At 42.5% G+C, this 24,944-nt stretch overlaps 1 protein-coding gene across 2 annotated transcripts in view; it reads right to left on the reverse strand.

Annotated features, from left to right (window-relative positions):
* The window catches only part of rerg (RAS-like, estrogen-regulated, growth inhibitor), a 51,384-nt gene that overhangs the window by 24,134 nt on the left and 2,306 nt on the right, over window positions 1-24,944 (reverse strand). For both annotated transcript variants that reach the window (XM_085387404.1, XM_085387405.1), the window contains exon 2: window positions 14,714-14,861. In XM_085387404.1, the coding sequence (XP_085243530.1) occupies window positions 14,714-14,774 (61 nt within the window). In that variant the 5' untranslated portion in view covers window positions 14,775-14,861. The remainder of the gene's footprint in view (window positions 1-14,713; window positions 14,862-24,944) is intronic.

The following is a 24,944-nucleotide window of genomic DNA, read 5'->3' on the forward strand; positions in this document are numbered from 1 at the left end:
GCAATCTAATTAGATACGACAGTAACATTACGACTGAGAGAGATAACAGGGATTCAGATCTTCCGCATACACAAATATAATTTAAAGACCTGCACGGCACTTAGAAAGCTCGACTCTGATTCATCTGTGGCTGCTTTCAGCTCAACAACTGTTTTTGCATCACTGCCTGTTTTATCTTTAAGCGATGTCTGCTCCTTTTTTCGTCTACTGCTTTGAAGCATCAACTTTGGCATTTTGACCACCACCATCTTGGTTTTTTCTTATGTGGACGAGACAAGCGAAGGGTGGAAATCTGTGGGAGTATCTTTTTCTGTATGTAAAAAATAAATAAATAAAAAAAGCCACTTCCCAGTGATTGCATTAAGAAAAAGCTGGTGATGTATCACACATTTATAGCCTTTTAAGATTTTGAGAAAGACTTAAGCATACAGCAGTGGAAAAGTAATTTGGCTGCTATTCTTTGGGCATTTAAAGGTGGAAATGGGAGCAACAACACGGGGTAATGCCCGGATTCTCCATTGAGCACATTGCAGTTTATGGTCTCCGTGTCAAAGGTTAATGATTTGTAATCGGGGTCTTTGCAGGTTAAAGATTAAAGTGGCTCCAGAGAGAAGCTGCGCAAATATTTAATAAAACTGGCATAAGTGAGATCACTTGGCTGACAACAGTAGCCATCTGCACTCTTAATTCAATGACTTTTCTTTTGTTGAACTACATCCAACCTATGTGGCCACTTCATTAGATGCACCTGTTTAATTGCTCATTCATGCAAATATCTATTCAGTCAAACACATGGCAGCAGCTCACTGCATTTACAAGATGACCTGTCGGACAGAAAGGGGAAGAAAGGTGATTTAAGTGACTTTGAATGTGATTTGCTTTACTTGGTACCAGATGGGGTAATCTGAGTATTCCAGAAACTGCTGATCTAATGGAATTTCCCCACACAAGCATCTCTAGGGTTTACAGGGAAAAGTCAGAAAAATCAAAAATATCCAGCGAGCGGCAGCTCTGTGTGTGAAAATGTCATTTTCCTCCGATCTCTGCCAGCTACAGAGAACCGGTGAAAATGAATGGCTGAAATGCTTTAAGCTGATAAAAGGGCAACAGTAACTTAAATGACGACTTGTTAAAAGGAAAGCATGCAGAAGAACGAACAACCTGTTCGACACTGAAGCAGCAGAGAAACCTCTACCTCTGTGAGCAAAGAACAGGAAAGTGAGGCCCAACAAAATTGGACAATTAAAGATTGGAAAAATGGTTTGACGAGTCTCAGTTTCCGCTGCAATATTTGGATTGTCAGAAACATGTTGCAATGATGTTAGGGATTTTTCCATGGCACACCTTGAGCACACCAAGTTAAAAGACCATACTATCTAAATATTGTTGCTTGTCTTTTGTCATAAAGCTCAGAAACTGAACCTCAAACAGCCCTCAAGAGGCCTCCACAGTCGCGAGATCTCAGTTCAAAAGAGCACATTTTGGGATCTGGTGAACTGAGAGATTTGCATTATGAATTTGTAGCGGACAAATCTCCAGCAACTGTGTGATGCTGTCATGTCAATATGGATCAAAATCTATAAGAAATTCTTCCAGCATCTTGTTGAATCTGTTCAATGAGGAATTAAGGCAGTTCGGAAGGCAAAAGGACGCACAACCTAAGAGTGCAAAGTTGTATCTAATGAAGTGTCAAGTGAGTGTACTCAAATCCTTTGCCTTCAGAGTTCATTTATTCACTAATAACTTCACTATGGCCAGCAGACATTTTTCTCATCTAATCAGATTATTTTCACGTCAAGCTCAAGTAACTTAATTACAGCTAAGAAGTTTCAATAGCAATCAGCTCTGTTAGTATAGCACTCCAAAGAGGCCTAATCACCTCTTGTAAATCACTATGCATCTTGAGTGGAGCAGTGTGATGTATCATGACGACATACTGTATGGTTCAGAGCAAAACTACCCGCACAAAGAGGGACTCCAGTCATGACAACAACAGAGGTCTTGCAGTATTACATCTAGGCGAGTGATGCGAATTGATTTTAGTCTCTTCTGACCCAAAAGTAGTTTGTCCCATATTTTTGTCAGTACGGGACAAACCGGCTTCACATCCTTTGGCTGAATGCGCGTTACCTTCACAGGCAAAGACAGATGTGGCTTTGTTTGAGCAGTGCATATTAAGTTCATTTTGAATGACAGTAAAGGTCGGATAAACTCCCCTCCACTAATCTTTGGATGGGATCCATGAACACACAATGGCAGAGGGTGATGCAGACATTTTCCTCAGGGCCCTGCGGCTCTGTAACACAGGACACCAGAGAGGCTTTGATTTCACGTCTCTGAAGATGGAAAAGGACAGAGGCTTGCACTCGTGGGGTTAAAACAGGAAGGGCGTGAGGATCCCAACACCACACTCATCCCTTTAATTTAGTCTTCTAACAATAGCACCACAGCGCTATTCATCATGAACCATTTGCAAGGCTGATGAGACGCTGCGGTGACCACACCTCATGGAGCGATCTTCACTGCGGTTACGGGCGAAAAGGTTAAGTGCTGTGTAGAAGAAGCAGCTGAGAACAAGCAAAGCAAATATTTTCAAGAACAGCCTCAGTATTAAAGCTTTCAATTTTCCTTGCAGCAGATACTTTGAGCCCTGTGGAGCTTAAACAGAAACCATTCAAGTTTAACCACTTAATGCATAGTGCATCATATTTGATAGAGTTTTTGAGCCTTTACATCATCACTGGAATTTCATCACTGGGGCAGAGATTTCATGGCTCAGGCTTTAAAGTGATATTCATGGTTGCACAGCCAGTTGATAGTGGTTTGGGCCATTCTTTTCTGTGAAGAATTAAGACTTATGTTAGGACTATATTCATAAGAAGAGCCTTTCCACCCACACAGATTTATATTTGGTGGTATAGCTCTAGCTCATGTCTCTTGAAACATTCCTGTGCATTTGTGGGCATGTACAAAAAGCCCAAGATAATAACTGAGTACTGTATGTCACTTAAAGGAGGAAAAGCTGGAAAAAGGTGGGTTGCAAAGTGGCTTGCTAATAATTGCTAATGCAAAAACCCACCTAAAGATCAGTATTTGCATTCTTTACTTGTTTATTTTCTCACATTTGAAAACTTTTAGTTTAATATGCTAAAACAGATCTCAGGATACTGATGGAAAAGTCACCAGTATCATTAAGGGGGCAAAATTTGCTAATGCTAATAATGGCTATAAGCTGAAACGCATCGCTGATTTAGCTAAAAGCTCCCTACAATGTCATAGACTGACTAACTGCAATAAACAATGATTTGTGGAACAATCTTTGATGTGGTGGTCGACTTCTGTCCCCCTCTATTATTCCATATGAGCTTATCAGCTGTCATGATTTGCACAACCACAGCAAAGAGCCACAGTGGAGCCTTATAAGGACAGCATTGATCCTGGTTTGGGTTTTTTAGGCTCTGACAATCTGCAGTTTCACATAAGCATATAAATTTGGTATCGATAATTAAGAAAACTGTTGCAGTAATATCCACTTCTAATGTCTTCCAAAAGGCATGCACACATACATGCATGCAGAGTAAAACTCTGCAGTTTTTGGAGTTGAATGACAGAAAAGCAGAAAGATGCTACTGCCCAAAAAATGTGGGAAGGCAGAGGGTGGAATAAATCAAATAGAGCTGAAAGTGGCCCTGAATATTAAACAGTAAGCTGAACCTCAGCTGATAACGCACCCCGAGAAGCAAAAAAAACAAAATACTTCATGGATTCATCATGAAATTTTCAATGAGCTGCTAATCTCCAGAGAGAGAGAGTGTGTGAGAGAGAGAGAGAGGTTGTGAAAAGCGAGGAGGAAAATAATCGGTGATGAGTCACGCACCGGCTGAGGACAGCGGCGGCTGTCCGAGTACATGAGCGGAGAATGGATGTGGCTGTGTGGAGGCTGAGAGGAGTCAGAGGTGTGCGCTAAAAATAGTTCAGCAGAAGAAATAAGCGTGGCCACTCGACAAACTCATCTTCCTGTGACACAGTCATTTCCTTTTATGGCTCCTCTTTATCTTTGTATATGGCAAGGAAAGACTGATTTTCTGGTATTTATACACAGAACATTGGCTTCCTTCACTCCAGAAATACATCATTTGTAGTAATATTAGTAAAATCTGTGTAGGTGTGTGTCAGGTGAATAGGAACACGGGGGAGGGTTGGATTCTCAGGCCGCCAGATGGCCTTAAGAAGGCACAAACAGAAAAGGTGAATAGCACAGTCATTCTTTTCCTTTCTGAGGACAAAAAGCAGCTCTGGGCAGGAGATGCAGCACATTCAGAAGGAGAGGGAGTGGAGGAAGATAGAGAAAGACCAGCTGAGTGTGGGCATGCTAAGGGAATTCACTTTCTTTGACATTTTAATGAAGCTTCAGAGATGGTAGAGGATGAGGCATCAGAGGGACTGATGATGTCTATCTGCTGTCTGAATAGTCCTGCTCCTTACTGTAGCTGAAACTCAAACATGCAGTTAAGACTTTATTCTTAATGACCTCGTTTCACACATACGTGACGAGAATTTTAGACACGTTGAAAGTTTGTGAAAAGGCACCATCAATTCAACAGCTTGCAATACTCAATATCAGTGAGTTCTCAAGGAGACAAACCACTTCCAGTTCACCCACAGCAGCCCACTGTGGGCCTACATGCAGTCCAGCTTTGCCAGCAAAAAAAATAATCAAGCTGGATATCTACACTGATACGGACTGGATAAAGTGTTAGGCACAAAAGATGCCACATCACTTGATGGAAATTAATATTATTAACCTACAGCAAGGGTGTCCAAACCCAGGCCTCGAGGGCCGGTGTCCTGCAGGTTATAGTTGTGTCCTTGATCCAACACATCTGATTTAAATGGCTAAATTACCTCAACATGTCTTGAAGTTCTCCAGAGGCCTGGTAATGAACAAATCATTTGATTCAGGTGACCCAGGGTGAGATCTAAAACCTGCAGGACTCTGGCCCTCGAGGCCTGGAGTTGGACACCTCTGACCTACAGAGAGCTGAATTCAAAGACACCCAAAAAATCAAAGTGAAAAAAATATGCCCATTTTGCAGCAACTCAAAGTGATAGATGTAGTAGTTTTTATAGCTCCCACACGGTTGACCTGACAATGTCTGGGTATGCTCCTAATGGCATCCTACAGGATCTCCTCACAGATCTAAACCAGCACATCACTGAGCGTTTGATTGGTTAAGTCCCTTCTGTGACTCTGTCCAGCTCTCATAGAGTAACTTCTGGCAATTACACACAGAGCATTTAAAAAAATTAAAACTAAAGGCATATCATTCCTTTGCCTTCATAGTACATGTTAAAGAAATACTTGTGCGATATTGATCTCTCATCTGGCCACTGCTGCTTACTCAGTTTGCAAATGACAGCACTAACACAAGCTGATCGTACCCATTTCTGCAATAACATGGCTTCATTTTTTGGAAAATGGGAGGAAGTACTGATGAGTCATCTACTTATATAAAGTCTGAACCAAAGCATTTTATTTAGTGACATAGCAACATAGCCATCTCTGGAGCCATATAGCCACCATGCCTAAAACATGTTTTTACGCTGGCAGCATACGCTGAACATGAATTCTGCAACAATAACCTGAGTGAGAAGTCATTCTTCCTTTGTTGCCCTGACTATACTCATCAGCCGCTGTGCACAGAGTTATCAGGGCATGCAGGGTCAACAATTTCCTTTCACACAGCAAACACTCAACTTGCACACTTAATTACTTTGGAAAGGCATGTTCAGATAAATACGCAGCCTTACTGTAGCTTTCTCAGCTTTCTGAATAAAAGAAAAATACTTCCTGCCCATTTTAAAAGGTAATTAACGTCCTCACCTTTAACCTGCAATCCTTCCAATCAGTGTCCAACTTTAGCAAAGAACCAAGTGGAGATCCTGCTGATAATCTGATACATGTCAGCTACATAACGGCATCCAAATCCAATCACTCATGCAATTGTGTCCGGATTAGAGATGGCACGATACCACTTTTTATGTCCGATACCGATACCGATATCATAAATTTGGATATCTGCCGATACCGATATGAATCCGATATAGTCCATATTTCTGTAAAGTTATTTATTTCATATTCTGTATAGTTTTTCATATTTATATCCTGTTCATAGCCTGTACATAGCTTGTACTCACTACAGCCTGTACATACTTATAGTTATAGCATATTCACAACATACTTCATACCGTGTACATTATAACATACCATAATAGACCCATTTCTGTAATATACTTACATATCTATACTATTGCTAATATATATTGTAATATATCTATATCACTAAAGCACTTCTGGATGGATGCAAACTGCATTTCGTTGCCCTGTACCTGTGCATGTGCAATGACAATAAAGTTGAATTCTATTCTATTCTATTCTATAGTGTTTTTTAATCAACAAAACTGTTTTTTAAATATCTTGCTGCATTTTGTATAAGTTCATACTCAAGTTTAAAACAACAACTACACTAAAGCTATTCTGTTATACCTGTATGCAAAAAAAAAAAAATTTCATAGTTCAGCAATACTGATCAATCTAATAAACTTAAACCTACACCATCCTCCCTATTCTGGTATTTTAAAGAGTACTTAGCATAAATATTAAGCAACCTAACTAATAGGGTTCCAACTCCCAGCAACAATAAAAATAAATAAATAAAAAATAGGGAACCACCCCTCACGCTCCACCTCATGATGCTTAATCGACGTAATCAACCTTAATTTGATGCAGTGTGAAAAAAAAAAAAATGCACAGAAATCAATTATTTTTCAAGAAATATTAAATAGATTCAACATCTTTCTTCAACAAAATTGCAGACTGCACAGATGGTACCTTCCCAAAGGAAAAAGTACTATAGCTTACTAGAGTATATATATTAGACTTAATAGTTACTATATACAGTAATTGACTTCTATTCATTTTACATCAAATTAAAACTTTGGGTGTCAGATAATTATTTATTAAAAGCTCGACATTTTAAATGAGAATAAGAAAGAAAAGTATGTCTTTGTGCCCCCTTTTCCCTGTTAATGCCCTATCGGCCCCCCTGGCTAAACTTTGCTAGATCCGCCCCTGCACAGTTACCAGCGTCAGCTACGTAGAAAAAGATCCTCGAGTAGAAAGTAATATTAAATACATTCTAACAACAGCTGATCAAGCTTAAACGTGCTGCTGTTGTTCAGCCGCTGGTTTCCTCTTTCTGGTGCAAAGTGGGCCAAAAACAAACCAGAGACACGGACTCGCGACAGAAAAGCCGATCAGCTGATCATTAAGCAGTTTCATGATTGAAGTAGCAGCAAGAAGAGGCAGTCGCTTGTTAAGCTTAACGCAGGAATGCTTTACAAACATTCAGAGATGGACTTACACACTTGCTTTACTTCTCTCGGGATAACTTTGTCGGAGATGAAATGCCGGGTTGCTAGCGAAGCTCCACATGCTATCCAGACCACCGACAGGTCCCGCATGCCACAGCCGCTCTATCACGTGATGCATACTGCTCCGACGTGCTAACGTTCTGAGGTGAGTTACGGCGTGTTGCAAGTTTTGTGAGGTGCTTTCGTGATATTTAATGGATCGGATTACATTTTTTATTTTTCTCCGATATCCGATCCAGTAATTTAGGTCAGTATCGGACCGATACCGATACGTAATATCGGATCGGTCCATCTCTAGTCCGGATGCATCTTTTTTTCCCCTCTCTCAAGCAATGATCAGCTGATCCTGATCAAAGAGAAGAACACAAACGGCTGTCGTTTCTTTCCGTTGGCTTCTGCCTGGAAAATGTCTATAATGCATGAAAAAGAGTCGAATGCTAGTGTTTTAAAATCACCTCAATCAGGGCAATCACTAAAGAACAACCTGACTCTTGGCAGTCACTTGCTTTTTTTTTTCCTTTCATTTGGACCTTTTGTTTCTTGCCATCTGCTAAGAGCCCAAGATTTACCTCTTTTAGCTTTGTTTTGGTCTCCACGTATGAAATTGTGCATTAAGGCGCCATACTCATTTTCTACTTCAATCAGATTCCGGGAACACAACAGTGCAGACTTATTAATCTAACATACTGTGAGAAATTAAATTCATGCATTATTTACTGGACGTTCCTGCTGTCTGGTGATCTTGATAACTTTTTTTAAGCACCTGACCTCGGCTGCATGTTCGTGAGCACCTACTTGACTTTTCACCTAAACACAGAGAGGACTGGCTTGCTGAGCGAATAAGCCAAATTTAAAAGAATAAAGCCTTGAAATTTGATCAACTCTTATGTAACATATTCAAGTGCATAAAAGTCACTTAGCGCTTTGCACAGCACATCACTCACACTCTAAAAGCCATTTGGGAACCTTTTCAGATCTCTTATCTAAAACCAGTCAAATCTACTTCCGACCCACTGATTAGAGCACTTGTTCTGGGGCATAATGCAGTCTATGAGTCACACCATATGGCTGCTCACCAGGTCCGGCACGGAGAAAGCAATCAGGAGGAGTCAAATATCCAGTCAGCTTCACAGCTTTGGGCTCTGTCAGCTGTCAAAGGCTGAGGATGTGCCTGGAAGCTCGAGCAGCAGGACAGGCAATTTGCGCTCTTCTGCTTCTGCACCCTCGGAAATAGCTTGACTGTGCAATGTGAGGAGGTACACACAAGCATTGTTGATGGATGTCAAATAACTGGTGAGTTATTTGATCACTCTCCAGGTATTTCATTTCACCCAGCAGGAATCACAAGCAGTTGATTTTGGGAGCAGCATGGCCGCTGCAGTCAGAACGTTTGACTGTGCCATCTTTCACCAGGTTTGTTTCAAAATCAGATCACACTGTAAAGTCAAACTCATTTTCTTCATTAGAGATTATATTACTGTAAGTGTTACAACATCTCATCCATATTTTGTTTTTCTGCAAAACAAAAACGATACCAAATAATCTTTTTACAGTAGTTTTTCACAGTAGAGTCCAGTAGTGTCTTGTTTTTGTGGCCTCGTCTCCCCTGTCCGCCCTCTGAATGTCTGTTTACATCTCCAGACCATACATCAGGCTGATCCACGGTCCTCTTCTTGGCATTGAATGTGGTAAGCAAGTGGTATTTCAGAAGCAGACACATTTTAGCTCACTCCTTTGTTTTTGTTCTGCTGTCTGGCTGTCAGACAGGCCAGTGAGAGGGGGGGAAGGCAGCATGTTTGAGGAGTGACGAGACAAGAGTTTTTACGAGCTGGCGCTTCACACGCCTTGAAGTTAACTTTCCGAAAGAATTTCCAGAGAAGTTTCAAAGCACATTTCCCTCTGTTAATGTGAATGCTGTATAAACAGACAGAATCAGTGAAAGCCAGCCTGTGAAAAACACTTTCTTACAGTTATTTTTGTTTATTAGTAATTACTGTCAGCACATTCACAGCAGAAGGAACAGAGCACACACGATCAGCTTATGAAGATGACAAAGGCAACAATACTAGTAAACATCATTTTAGTACTAACGTTGCTTTTTATATGTGGACTGAAACATTTAAGCTACACTAGGCTGAAGTCACAATAATGAACACCTCAAGGCACTTTATATTGTAACGTTAAGACCCTACGATTATACACCAACAATCAGATGACCCCTATGAGCAAGCACTTGGCAACAGTGGAAAGGAAAAACTCCCTTTTCACAAGAAGAAAGCTCTGGCAGAATGAGACTCAAGGAGGAGGACAGGACAACAGACACCTATGAAGAGAAGCCAGTGTGGGAGAAATCTGCTCTCTCTTTCTAGTCCCAGTACTCCCACTCCAGCCTTTTGGATCAGTTGAAGGCTTCTCAGGGAGTTTCTTTTAGAACCACCTGATAATAATGAATTACAATAGTCCAGTCTACAAGCAATAAATGCTTGAACTAGTTTTCACCGTTTCACTCTGAGACTTTCCAAATTTTGAAAGAAAGGCAGGAACATATCAGAAATTACTTCAGGATTCCTCACAGTGTTACTGGGGATACCATGTTTCTAAAACTTTAGGGCAGAGTACAGTAACCTCAGTTTTATCTAAACTTAGCGACATGGATAGAAAAAGCTGAGTATCATTGGCATAGCAATGAAAATGTACGATACGCCTTTTAATAATACTGCCTAAGGCACAGGTGTCAAACTCCAGGTCATTGTAAAGAAATGTAATGTAATGAAATGTAATACTGGCAAATAAGAGCAGTTTCAACTAGAGATGGACCGATCCGATATTACATATCGGTATCGGTCAGATACTGACATAAATTACTGGATCGGATATCAGAGAGAAATAAAAAAAAAATGTAATCCGATCCATTAAATATCAAAAAAGCACCTCACAAAACTTGCGACACGGCTCCGACAGTCTCGGTCGTTGTGTCCTTGGGCAAGACACTTCACCCGTTGCCTGCTGGTGGTGGTCAGAGGGCCCGGTGGCGCCAGTGTCCGGCAGCCTCGCCTCTGTCAGTGCGCCCCAGGGCGGCTGTGGCTACAATGTAGCTGCCATCACCAGTGTGTGAATGTGTGTGTGAATGTGTGGATGACTGGATGTGTAAAGCGCTTTGGGGTCCTTAAGGACTAGGCCATTTACCATTTAACTCGGCACATAACCGTAGCACGTCGAAGCAGTACGCGTCACGTGATAGAGCGGCTGTGGCGTGCGGGACCTGTCAGCGGTCTTCCGATTACAAGGCAAACGCCCAACTCTTGAGCCACGATGGTAAGGCTCAAAAAATGTTAATATGAATCCCAGGAAAAGGTCCTCTCTGTAATATTCTAAAATTTATTATAACTGTAACAATCTGTCAGTGTGTGCAATAAAGATCCTGGAAGTCATTTCTGCTGTGAGTCCTCTCTCTATACAATAGAGCTGTTGAAAGATGGCGAGGCAGCAGAGGGAGAAAGTGCCTCTACGCTCAGATATTGACTGATGTTCTCTGCAGTGTTAAACATAATAATCTGCTGCCGTGTTTTTCCTAATACAGCATGTATTAAAAGTCAGAAATAGCTCATGGAACAGAATATTTACTTGATGTGCAGCACTCTGACAAAACTACTGAAAAGCCTTGCTGCAGAGGAGCTAAGAGAGCTCACAGCATCTGCTGTGTGTGTGTGTGTAGTAGGCACAGCAATTGGATAAATGGGTCTTATTTTCTCACTCCACTCCGCTCTACGTCTGCTGAGTCAATAAACCAAAAGACTGCAAACTGCTAGAAGAGCCAGACTTAACACACTCAGCTCTTTATTAGAGCTAGAGCTCTCTGCAGGAGTCCAAGTCAGACCCTCACAGGGAGCCTGGCACCCTGGAACCCCATCAAACAATTTTGAGACACCCCAGAGGTCTGCTGCTGATCATTCAGAATAATCACAGCTAAAGTGAAAATACCACCGGTACTGCTGTCCAAAGTAAAGATGAAACACTGATACCCGACATTTTTTTCCAAGTTAAACTAAGTATCAGAAATCTAAAGTGTTTGGAATCAGAAGGAACATTTAACACTCAAGGACTGCAAATTGTTCAAGGTTTTCGTCGGTTGAATTAATAGCAATTTGAACAAACCTGACAAAACATGCAAACAAACAAAAATGCAGCACAAAGATGGAATTTAGTGTTCTGAAAGAGATTTATGAAGTTCACAGTATGCCTCCAAAACAACATATTAAATCTGCTTAACGTTGTTATTTTGCTTTTCCTCCTTGTTACAATGTGCGCGCAGGGGGAGTGTAATTTATTGCCCAAATGCAGATGTTTTCCCACTGAGAAGCAACCTGATTGATCTGATAGCATCTGCCAGTTTCCAGTGAAGGCCTATGTTTAGATGAGAGCTGCTCATTGCTGAAAGGATCACCAGGGCTACACGAAGCATCAGATGTGGCAACAATGCCTGTTATGCTGTGCTCTGTTTTTGTACATTAAAATAAAGCAAAAGGGAGACATGCTGGTGACACGAGGATCAGGCAAATACAAAGCTGCAGCTGTCCACGTGAAGATCAAATGTCCATGTGAGAGAGGAAGAAACCTTTCATTGAGCAAGTGGCTTTGTCACCAGAAGAAGGAGCATCAGTCTCATTGTTCTCAAGCTTGTTACAATTTTCTGTTCTTCTACACTTTAGACAACAACTTAGGAGACGAGCACTCCACCAAAACTCTGGAAAAGGCCTGTGAGAAAGTTCTATAGCTCAGTCCTCGCTGAAATATTCCCCTTATCAGACTCCTTGAGAAGTTTTTCACAGACACTCCGTCTGAAAGGATGAAACCAACTGACTTCAGTGAGCTGTGACTTCTCTTTCAGAGTTATAATGAGCTGCAGTTGTACTGATATCTTGAGTAAACCACTGACTGGCCAGAATGACATAATGTATGTTGTTCTCAGCTGACTGCAGGTTTTATGTGCAACAAGTTAAAAACATTTGAAACATGAAAAAAGAAAAAAACTATCTGCAATACACCATCAACTGCACTTTGATTTTAGTACAAATGACAAATGCTAACCCACTCAATAAGAATCAGTGTAAATAGAAACCATGAGGCATGTGAGGCCCAGAGACTAATCAGCCAGAGCACAGAGCAACCTCTGGTCGCTGAGGAACAATGTGTGTCCTCTGACAAGTTGCTAAAGGTTGTTGGAGGTAGCTGTGGAACTGGTTTTTAAACCCCATTCGATAGGTCTAGAGCCTGGTTAGTGACCTGCGGTTACTAGGGTTACTAAGTGTACTCTGCAACTGGCTGGCATGTGGTTGCTGGAGGTTGCTGGTAGCCACTAGAGTGTAAAGAGGTATATGGTGCTGAATCAAAAACCGGCTCAGCTCACCAAGCAGAAAGTTTGAAAAATGCAACGCAAACTAAAACAGAAAGTTTGCCTACAAAGTTAAAGTTGCACCCAAGCCCCAGTGTTTTCTCTTTGTGTTGGTTGCAGTGTTAAGGCCCAACATTTTCTCTGCAGGTGATTGTTCTCAACATTCATAAAGCTAAATGCTCCATTCCTGCAGACACCTGGAAATTGCATGGAGGTTGCAGACGTAACTGTTGCAATCTGCTGACGAAAGCAAATACAGGGAGGTTTTGGTGCATTGGAGGAAACCTCCAGCAACCACTCGCCAACTATTCAGGGAATATGGATTTTTCTCTAGCAAGCCGAGGTTGCAAGGGGGTCACTGACCAGCCTCATTTGAGCCACTGTTTGTTCCAAACACAGATGTGTTAGCATGGCTACAGACTTTGCAGCCTAGTCTGATGGCAAGGCGAGAAATAATCACAAAATTGCTACAAATAAAGAGGTTTTTTTTTTTCTTTAAAGTTTGGACAACTTTAGTTTTAAAACTAAAAGACACATTTTTGTGCCTGTACCACTTAGGTTCTAATGAGTAAAAATATAAATACTGTAAGTCCTGAGTGTCTGAAGGCAGTTTCTATTGAAACTCCTGTCTGAAAGCACAGGGACAGCTGTGACTTGCGATTCATTGGGACATAAAGATTGCATGGTCATGGCTTTCTATCCAGGCACAGGACTCAATATATTACATCTTGCAAGCATTTCACAAACTGCTGTGAAATTTTTTTTTGTACTATTTTATCTGTTTCCATCAGCTTTTTCACACGTATTTTGACAGTTGTGCGACGGTCAAAATACGTGTGAAACACTGCAGGAAATAATCAGCAGTAACCGTTTGCAGCAGTTGGAAAGGTTATCAGTGAGGTGCTTTTTGTTTTGTTTTTTTCTTAGAGAAAATGAGCAGTGACATGTTCATACATTAAAGACAGAAGCCGGAACACTAATCTTATTTCCAGAAGTTAAAACAGAAAGTCGCAGTAAAAGACGGGAACTGCAGCAGTGTGATTGACACGGACAGATGTCAGCTCCCTGATATATATTTTTTTGCAGGGGGGGGATAAAAACTTGATGAAATGATGAGCTTCCAGCACCAACATCACACTTTTTAGTTCATGGAAAGAAGCAGCAGATTCAAGCTTCAAGGTATGTTGTGAAGAAGAACCCAGACTTACGTCAGATGCCATCATCCTCACTGACGTGCTTCAGAGCTGCACTCCTTCCACCTGGAGGCTATGAGCCTCTCAGTCGTTATACTTCTCAGTGCAGCACTTGAATTGACCTCCAACGACATTTTAATGGCCTCCTTTAACACAGAGGAGATCCCGCCAAGGCCTGTTTTCCAACATCTGATTGCTACATAGAAGCAATCAGGCTTGATTTGCCGCCAACGGGAAACACATGGTCTGTTTTATTGCAGAGAAAACGTACACGGTGCCAGCTGAGTGTGAGTGGCTGCAGCTTATGGAGGAAAGCTGAAACCAGATGATAATGACTCAACTTACTTATCTGCGGGAATGAAGGCTTTTAAGCCAGACCGATAACAACCACCTACTGCATTGGTGACAATGCAAACAAAGTCAGTATGATTTTTATAGCAAGCATAAAAATCCTGAAGGGACGATGGAGGGAAAACACTGGAAAGCACAAACTATGAAGACACAATATGGCAACATTAATGAGGCGGAAGGAGATTGGGAACAAAAACCACATTTATGCACCTAGTCCTATGGTGAAGTTGTTTAATATATTAGTTTGAGCCACTCGAAGAACTAAAAGTGTGCGCACAGTAAAACAGTCCTTTGTTAGAGCTCGAATGTACACAAACACACACAAGCACACACTGATGTTTACCTGACTTTCCCACCCCGGCTCTGCCGAAGACGGCCAGCTTCACCTCCGGGCTTTTGGCCATGACAGCAGCTGTGACGAGAGAAGCTCAGCGAGCCAGTCAGTGATCTCCGAGGTCAGCCCCAAACATCCTCCATCCAGGAAGCAGCGTCTGAGGAGACGAGGTAATGCGTCTACGTTTAGCTCCACGAAACATTCACGAAACATTTCCACCATCAGAAGTGAGTCACAGAGAAAGTGTTCAAGGAAGCAAGCAGAAGTAGCAGACTATGACTGAATGTGATGAAAAGGAAATAAATAGTTTTAGCAAATAAAATGAAATAATTCATACGTCAGTGTCACATCACTAGTTGCAAATAAATATAAAAACCTGATTTTATGTGGACACGGTTGCATAGATAACATGAAGATTGTGATGCTAGCAGCTCTTTTAAGAAGATGGCCACAAATTCAGGACCAAAGCATTTTCTCTCTTCCTTTTTTTTTTGCAATTTTTGGTACTGAAAGGATCAAGTTCAGTCTAAAAATGAGTTCATTGTGTACAGGTTAAAGAAAATATCAGTAGAAAGGCTGATTCACTTACTCAAGAAATGAATGAAACGATGTGGAAACATGTCAGCTCTCAGTGGAAAAGAATCATGCCAGATTTCTACACTGATATGGACTTTGTAATGTGTTAGAAGTCAAAGTGAAAGTGAAAAAAAGGAGAATACCAGGAAAGGAGATACCAGCTTTAAAACACTTTATTAATCCATCAGCAGTCACTGAGGATGAAATGCACACTGCAACCTTCCTGCAGCTGTCATCTGTCTATGGAGCTTTAATCATCTGAAGGTGATGGCCCTCACACACCTCTCACTGTACCTCCACAGGAGAGAACCGATACAAATCACAAACCCACAAATCAGTGAGTTTTCCATTTCCAACAACATAGTGAAGTGAATGTTGGACAGTCATGTCCATCTTTTTTTTAGGCTGTTGATCTACCCAGGCTATGGTTTTTTATGTTGGTGCATGAAAAATGTGAAGTGAAAAAGACAGGAGAGAGAGGGGGAGAACACCGAGATCTGAAATCATCCATTCAAAAGAAAACACCAGTACAGCCAGATGAAACAGCCACACGCCCGTCTGTTTAATAAGAAAACAAGCAGCTGTGGCGCTGTCTCTCCTGGTAATTGACTCTAAACTTCTGGCCTGATCACTCTGTTTTTCTCCTGGATTCCACTCGGACCTTTAACCTGAGAACAAACAGATACTGACAAGGCTTTAATTCAAATCTTAGCTTGATGACTTCACAGCAATCCTGGGACAAACTAGCTGGAGACTGCTGTGTTTCCCATTAGCACCAATGCTGACAGAGAGAATGTAACACCCCAGGTCTATGTGGGGAGTCATGCTGTGTTTGGCTGGGCAGCTGCAGCTAAAGATAATTTTCATTTTTTCTCACTGCGCTGCAGTTTAGCGACGATGCGTGCAGAAAAACATACAGCTTAGTCACAAATCTACTTAGGAAGCAAAGTTGTCGACATTATCTGTTTGCAAATCCTTTATTCTAATGTGCTGCAGTGCAGAGGTGCAGCTTGTCAACCACAAGCCACAGTTAAAGGTGCAGTAGGTGGGAAGGGGCTACCTTTATTTTTCAGCCTGTCTGTCTTTGGACACTTCAACACATGGACGCTGAAGTAATCACTATTCCTGTATACCTGCCACCCGTGCAATGATACTCAAAGTAAGATCTTGGCTTGCTGTAGGAACCAAGATCTCCAGCTCTCAGTCACCTGATGCCAGTGATCAGGAGGAGTAACGCCTCAGTTAATCCTGCTGTGTGTTAGTCAGCTTTGATACAACATGAGGTGAAAAAACTCTGGCAAGTGACAGTCTCCCCAGTTACTCAAAGGTCAGACTGTGCCATGCTCAGAGAAAGTGTAATAAGCCAAGAGCTACATCTCAGACTCTACGGGCCTCAGTCAGCATGTTGAATGTTAAAGTCCATGACAGTAGAATTAGAAAAACACTGAGCAAGTGTGGCTTTTTTGGAAGGTTTTACGGAACATAGGGTCAGAACATGTCAACACAGCTTAGTTTGCAAACTTCGATCTGAACAAATCATAAGGCTTATGGATCAGTGGCGTTGGGACACATGAAACTAAAGTGGTAATAATTCAATTCAATTTTATTTATACAGCGTGAAATCACAGCAACAATCACCTCAAGGCGCTTTATATTGTAAGATAGACGCTACAATAATACATACAGAGAAAAACCCAACAATTATATGACCCCCTATGAGCAAGCACTTTGGCGACAGTGGGAAGGAAAAACTCCCTTTTAACAGGAAGAAACCTCCAGCAGAACCAGGCTCAGGGAGGGGCGGGGCCATCTGCTGTGATTGGTTGGGGTGAGAGAAGAAAGACATGCTGTGGAAGAGAGACGGAGGTTAATAACAGATATGATTCAATGCAGAGAGGTCTGTTAACACATAGTGAGTGAAGAAGAAACACCCAGTGCATCATGGGAATCCCCGGCAGCCTACGTCTATTGCAGCATAACTAAGGGAGGATTCAGGGTCACCTGGTCCAGCCCTAACTATATGCTTTAGCAAAAAGGAAAGTTTGAAGCCTAATCTTGAAAGTAGAGATAGTGTCTGTCTCCTGAATCCAAACTGGAAGCTGGTTCCACAGAAGAGGGGCCTGAAAACTGAAGGCTCTGCCTCCCATTCTACTTTTAAATACTCTAGGAACAACAAGTAGGCCTGCAGTGCGAGAGCGAAGTGCTCTAATAGGGTGATATGGTACTACAAGGTACTGCAATAATATTGCACAGCACCACAATTAGCAAGAAACACAAAGATCTCATGCCAGGTGTCCAGCACGGTGGTGGAGGGGTGATGATTTGAGCTTGTTCTGCACCTACAAGACCTGGGCACCTTGCAGTCCCCGAGCCACCCACGAACTCCTCCGTACACCAAGTATACGAGAGTCAAATGTGTGGCCAACAGCTAAACCCTGGATCATGCAATACGACAATGATCCCAAGCAGAGCAGCAAATCTACAACAGAATGATGTTGAACAGGCAGATGTCAAGAGACAACAGTAATTTGTTCTGTGAATTATTTTTAAATGTACACTCTAATTTAACACCACATAACTTTGCCGTTCAATAATTAAGACAGCCATTTATAGCGTGCTGAAGTTTGTCAGCCAAGTTTTTGAACAGATTTATCGTCAGTCACCGTTGTGTACATTACATGAAGCACAGACTGGACTGGACTTCTCGCTCTTTGTTGGCTGAAATGAGCTACAGCAGGAAAATGAGAGAAAGCTGAAACCGGATCACACGTTCGTGTGCCCAGTTAAATAAAAGCTGTGCTTGGTTAATATGTTGCTGGCACTGACACACACCCAACTTCACACTGGCTGAAATTATTAAGTGGCCAGCATCCAGTTTTCTTCTCCTTTACTCCAGGCAGACGCTTAAACACACACATATGTTTTAAACTAACCTTTTCCCCTTCATAGCAACACACATATGTCTATATATGGTGTGACAGCGTGCCGCTCTGTGTGACCCAAGTGGAGATCGATCATCTGTCTACGTCTCCTACTCGGCGGGTGGTGTCACGGCAGCTGCCAGCATCTTTAAATATTTGTTTCGGTCATTGCTGATGTGGCTCCGATAACCACACAGCACAGTCAAAGCAGTGAGCAAAACCGCTGCTGTAATAGCAATAATGACGTTGTGTTCTGTCCTCCCAGCTAAGTTTGTGGTGTTTGGCAGTTTCGAGGACAAAGATGAATGACTGAGTTTAACCCTGAGTGGCATTCTCCCACTGTTCAAGTTTGAAACGTGTCATTACATCTCCAACCAATATTAATATCACTGCCTCGGTGATGCAACCTTTATTTCCTGAGTGCTTAGAATGAATGAAACTGCCACATTTAAACAGTCATTAAGGCTGGGTCTAAAATCAAGTCACAGACTCCCATGTCTTTAAGACAGAGGAAGCATGTTTACAACCTGGTTTAAAACAAACAGTATAGGGGTACATTTTTCACATGACCCACCCAATTAAATGCTATTAAGGCTTAAAGTTCTGATTAAGTGTGTGGCTGCTTTTAGAGACAGGCCAGTTCATCTTGTTTAGTCTTTGTTTTAAAGGACACTCTGAGCAGTTGGCTGGTTAGTTGCTCCAGTAAACAACGTGTCGACACAGCACTCACATCAAGGCTTTAAAACGGGACATGTCTGTGAAGGTTCTCAGTCATCCAGGTCATCGTAGTCAAAGGAGCTTGCAAAGAAAAGCGTCTGGACTTCTTTAAGTTGCTTGAAGACGTTTCACCTCTCATCCGAGAAGCTTCTTCAGTTCTAAGGTCAAATGGTGAAGAGTCCCAGATATAAACCTAGTGGGAGTATCCCCCCGCAGAGGGACAAAAGGACCCCCTGATGATCCTCTAATCGCCTGAGCCAAGGTGTGAAACTGGGCGTGGGTCCCAATCAGCCAGAGTTTCGGGTGTGTTCATTGTGAAACCTGGCCCCACCTTATCATGCGAATTCCTGAGGTCAGATGGCCCAGGATGTGAGTGGGCGTTAAGGCGTCTGGGAAGGGATCTCAAAACTGGATTATAGATGGCAGAGAGTTGGTGTCGTAAGCCCCGCCTCTGTTCAAAGATGGTCGCTCACAGTGGACATAGATGGCTTCTTTCACTCCTCTTTCAAACCATCTGTCCTCTCTGTCCAAAATGTGAACATTGGCATCCTCGAAAGAGTGTCCTTTATCCTTAAGATGCAGATGGACTGCTGAGTCTTGTCCTGTGGAGGTGGCTCTTCTGTGTTGTGCCATGTGCTTGTGAAGTGGCTGTTTGGTCTCTCCAATGTCTGAGCATTCCTCGCTGTACTGTACAGCATACACCACATTGCTAAGTTTGTGTTTTGGCGTTTTGTCTTTCGGGTGAACCAGTTTCTGTCTGAGCGTGTTGCTGGGTCTGAAATACACTGGGATGTCATGCTTGGAGAAAACTCTCCTGAGTTTCTCTGATACACCGGCTACATAGGGGATGACAATGTTGTTGCGTCTGTCCTTCTTATCCTCCCTCGCTGGTGTCTGGTCTTCTTTTCTGTGCCTCTTTGCTGACTTTAAGAACGCCCATTTAGGATAGCCGCACGTTTTGAGTGCTTCCTTTACATGTGTGCGTTCCTTCTTTTTCCCTTCAGGCTTAGAGGGAACATGTTCTGCCCGGTGGTGTAGGGTCCTAATTACTCCAAGTTTGTGTTCCAAAGGGTAATGGGAGTCAAAGAGGAGGTACTGGTCCATGTGTGTGGGCTTCCGGTAAACTTCGATGTTGAGTTTGCTGTTCTCTTCAATGTGCACAGCGCAGTCCAGGAAAGGCAGACAGTTGTCCTTTGTGTCTTCCCTGGTGAACTTGATGTTTTTATCCACAGCGTTGATGTGCGCAGTGAAGGATTCCACTTCTTGTGTCTTGATTTTGACCCAGGTGTCGTCCACATATCTGTACCAGTGGCTGGGTACTCTTCCTTTGAAAGAGCCAAGAGCAAAAACGGGACCTGACAAACCAGTGGGTGACACCACTGTAGCAACATCCATCTGTTTTGCCATCTATGTTGATAACGTGGTCGTCCTATGTATAGTAAATGGTGGAACCACAGTCTCTCCCCTCTGTCTATCCGACGCAGTAGGAAGCAAAAACATGGCATTGAAGACGAGCGTTCTAACCGAGGTTTTTTTTGTGAAACTGACAGCACGTACGCTTATCAGTGTAATCACAATCAAACGGCACTTAGATCCCACCTGTTAAACAAGCTCTGTAGAAGATCAGATATGAAATAACACTAGAAACTTATTTTGGCTACTCTGTTGCTCACAGGGTTTTACATAGTTCCACATATTTAAGTTGGGAGACTTTTTACAGTCTCATCGTGATCTCGCAGCAGGGATCTTTTGCATATTAGGTAAACACTATGATATGGAGCCATCAGATATGAAATTATACTAACAACCAAAAACAACTCCTGTCTGTTTAAAGACTCATCGCTTCCTTAGTTTGCTGTGTACCATAATATACCGCTCAAACACCGACATTTTTCCCATGGAGAGACTCACAAACCTCTACATGCTGTGCAACCACACCCTGCAGCGCAATGGCTGCCATTAGTTATCAGAATAAAACTCTTGGACCCGTTGTCAGAGCCCATGCCGGTGCAGTGGGTCCTGGATTCCTCGTGGTGCGCAACAATGCCCAGCTTCGTGTTCCTAGAGCAGAGGTAGGCAACTCCAGGCCTCGAGTGCCGGGGTCCTGCAGGTTTTAGATGTGTCCTTGATCCAGTACAGCTGATTCATCTTGATGCATTCTCAATCATCCAGGTAAGTAAATCTCCAAAAGTTGATTCTGTTCATCTGGACGTAGCGTTTTGTGGGAGAAACGTTTCGTCATCATCCAAGTGACGTCTTCAGTCTCAGCTGACTGCAGGTTTCAATCTTATAAACAGGACATTTGCATAATGACTGAAACCAGCCCACTGAAGGAACAATGGGCTGGGAGGTCAGTTCCTTAATCATAATTATGCAAATTCTCATGACCATTGATCAACAACCACTGATGAATGGCCAGGAGTCCCATTCACAGAGAGCTGGGGAATGGCTGCAATCACAGCATTGTAAGATGCGAAAGATGTACCCTTAGGCCCCTCCTCGATTCAGAGATGGTCTTTCCCTTTTCACGTAAATGGCCTCCTTGGGGGTTAATCAGATACAGCTGATTCAAATTGCTAAATGACCTCTTCAGCATGTCTTGAAGTTCTCCAGAGGCCTGGTAACGAACTAATACTTGATTCAGGTGTGTTGATCAAGGGTGATAATTAAAACCTGCAGGACACCGGGCCTTGAGGCCTGGAGTTGTCCCCCCTGTCCTAGAGGATAAAGGAAGTGATACCACTGACGAACCCCCAAGTCTTTCTGACCCAAATTCAACAGAACACCTCTGGGATATTATATTTTGGTCATTCCAACGCTTCCAGGGTGAGAGGTAGGGTACACTGTGGACAGGTCGCCAGTCTTTGAAAGAGCTAACATAGAGAGACGGACATTCACTAATCTAATCTGAGCTATCTAATCTGTTTTGTTATTGGTGTCTATCTAACACCTGCATTATAAAAGTTTGAGGGGACATGAGTATCTACTGATACTGGAGTTAGCTGTGCACCAGACCTGCTGCTACTTCTGTAAAACACACCCTCTGTCTTCTAAAATGCTTATTCACTCCATCAAATGCTAGCTATAAGAATTAGTAACATCCATAACAACAGTGCTCTAAAGGGAGATAAAAGCTTCTCTTTTAGCTCCACGCACAGTGTTTACACTGACAGTAGATGCTAAAGGAAAAGTCTTCAGTCGAATGTAAACAGGACATGAAGGGAATATGTATGGCTGTTACAGCACTTTTTTTTCTGCCTTGTTTCTCACTTTTACGCTCGTGTTTGCTCTCCCTCTGTTTCCCATCTCGCACACATTGCTGTAACGACACAAAAACACACACACACACACACACACACACACACACACACACACACACACACACACACACACACGCACACACGCACTGCTGCAGTGATCCCTTGCTCTCCCACGCAGCAGCAGGGAATCACCACTGAGAGGAAGAAGAGAAGCACAGAGACGTGTCTCCCTATCGACTCGGCCATTCGTCTTCCTGTTTTGCCTTTTATGGCCTCCACACCTGCTCCATCCTTCATCCAAACATACATGTATGTACACACACACACACGCACACACCTCAGTCATGCAATGAAGTCACAGGATGATCTGCTTTAGTGAAGCTGAGGTGTCTCTCTATTTTACTCAACGCATGTAGAGCTTTTTTCTGACAGAGAACAAATTCCAGTGGCTGCCAAGACAAAAACAAATGATATGTTGTTTCAGCATGGATCCAAGGTCAAAGAAACATAGGATCAGCCAGAGAAAGGAAAAAAAACAACAACTATGAGCCAGGATAAGCACTACAAGTAAAGCAGGGATGCATTTTAAAGAGCAATTTTTCTCACATTCTGAAAGACCACGGCCTGTGTGTTTGCCACCTTTATGTGTCAAACGTGGTAATCACTATCAACTTCATCTCACCTGCATGCGGTACAGAGATAAGACAAGCTGTGACTAGCTTGGCTGACCTTAGCACTGCACTCGTCCAGCGCTAACAAAGGTGCATTTGCATGTTGTCTCTTGTAAATATGGAGCCTCCTCTTTTTCTTCTGCTCTTTTTTAAAAAAAAACCCGATAAAAACCTGGCTAGCTGAAGTCTGATACTGTTGTTGGATAATAAATCACTGCTTGAATCTGAAGATGGGGAAAATAAGAAGAGGGAAAGAAAGATCTCAGGATTTACTTCAACAAGTGAGTGTTTACCGTGACTGTAGTCTAGCTTAACTAGCATGCTGTAAAGACTAGTGAAAACTGTTGGCCCAACTTTTTCTAAAGTTAATAAAAATGATCTTTGGTTCAACTAGAAGTGCCAAAAATTCAGTTCCTTAAGGTATTTGCCCTCTGTGAGAAATTCATCCATCTGAATACAAGAGTTACAGATGTGTTTACTTTGACTGACAGGCAGCTACAGCCAGTGAGCGCCTGCCAGGCCTTACCGCCACCATCTGGAATTCTTGACCACGGTCGTACACAGATTTCCAGATCAGCCACCCTGTGCTACCCAAACCTGGCTGGGCAGAAATGTCCCCGGCAGTTCATTATATCTGCCAGGCTTCCAGTGTGTTATTATTTGTGCCATGTTGCTATTGTCTGTATTGTCTGTTGCCTATTGTGCAGTGTACATTGAGAGCAAAGAAGTAACCTGAGCCCAATTGTGTGTGTACACATACTTGAGCGATAAAGTTCTGTACTGTTAGCAGACATGTGTGTCTGTTTGTCGCATATATACGGCTTATGAATGCATTTCTGCTGGTGTTGCTAGTCTTAACCAGCAGTCCCCAACCCATCAGGCGGGTCCGTGAGTGGTTTGGTACCAGGCCACAAGAGTTGAGGCTCGGGTGTGAAATTTATGATTTTCAGGGTTTTTATCGTTAACTCGGTTTCCCTGGGTCTTTTCCCGGATTTTAGGAGGACACTGCTAATAAAGTTACACAATTACACAGTGAATTTGTGTTTATTATTATATTTACAAAATACCACAGTTTTTGTCTTGGTCGTATCATTTTATTTTGTTGTATTTATCTGCGACACCTTACGGAGCCCTGCAGGGGACATGGAAGAAAAAAAAATTAAGACAGACTTTTGCGAGATCTCGCAAAACAAACTCGGGTTCTCGCAAAAGTTTTGCGAGATCTCGCAACATTCCAACAATGGCGGCAGCTACTTAGTTGTAATATTACTCTTTCTGGGTCACAAAATACACTTTTAAGATATTTTGAGGTGTGAATGTAGTTGTGTAAATGTCAGATACCTGCTCGGTTTACAAGACATCACAAATTTGCAAAAGTGCTCCGACGTTTTCGGAGATCTGACACCCACCATCTCGAAGCTAACGGGAGGTCGAGACCTACTACAGCCGGGAGGAACACCGCTTTCCCGGCACATCGTGCCTCGATCTCCCGGTCGGCTTCGAGCTGGCGGCCTCCGAAGAATGCGGCTAAAACTTTTGCGAGATCCCGAGTTTGTTTTGCGAGATCTTGCAAAAGTCCGTCTTAATTTTTTTTTTCTCCCATGTCCCCTGCGGGGCTCCGTAACACCTTAAAGGCCGGTCTGTGAAAATATTGTCTAACATTAAACTGACCCGTGGTGCAAAAGAGGTTGGGGACCGCTGGTCTTAACTAGCAACACTACCAGTCTTAACTAGCCAAAATGCTACCGTTGACGCATCACAGGAACTACGTCCATTTTATACATCTAGTTTATTACAGAAAAGGGTCTTTTTTCTTTGCTTTTTTTGGCTGGGTGGAATGACTTCATTCTCAGACAGTTTTTGAGCAACACATGGTAACGGCAATGCTTTAGGAATTCACAGCACCAGACTGTTTTTAAGCTAAGCTAAGCTAAGGGTGTCCAGACTTCATAGGTACAAATGAGCGATCTCAGCTAACTCCCATCAGGAGACTAAATAAGTGAATTTCTGTATTTTCTACAACATTCCTTTAAATTGACTTTCAACGTTAATTAGAACATTCTTAACAAATCAACATAAAAGAGGCGAAAGACAA

The sequence above is a fragment of the Rhamphochromis longiceps genome, linkage group LG17 (genome assembly GCF_057381845.1).
Source record: "Rhamphochromis longiceps isolate RC_006_pf linkage group LG17, R_longiceps_female_GT1.1, whole genome shotgun sequence".
In the NCBI taxonomy this organism is placed as follows: domain Eukaryota; kingdom Metazoa; phylum Chordata; class Actinopteri; order Cichliformes; family Cichlidae; genus Rhamphochromis; species Rhamphochromis longiceps.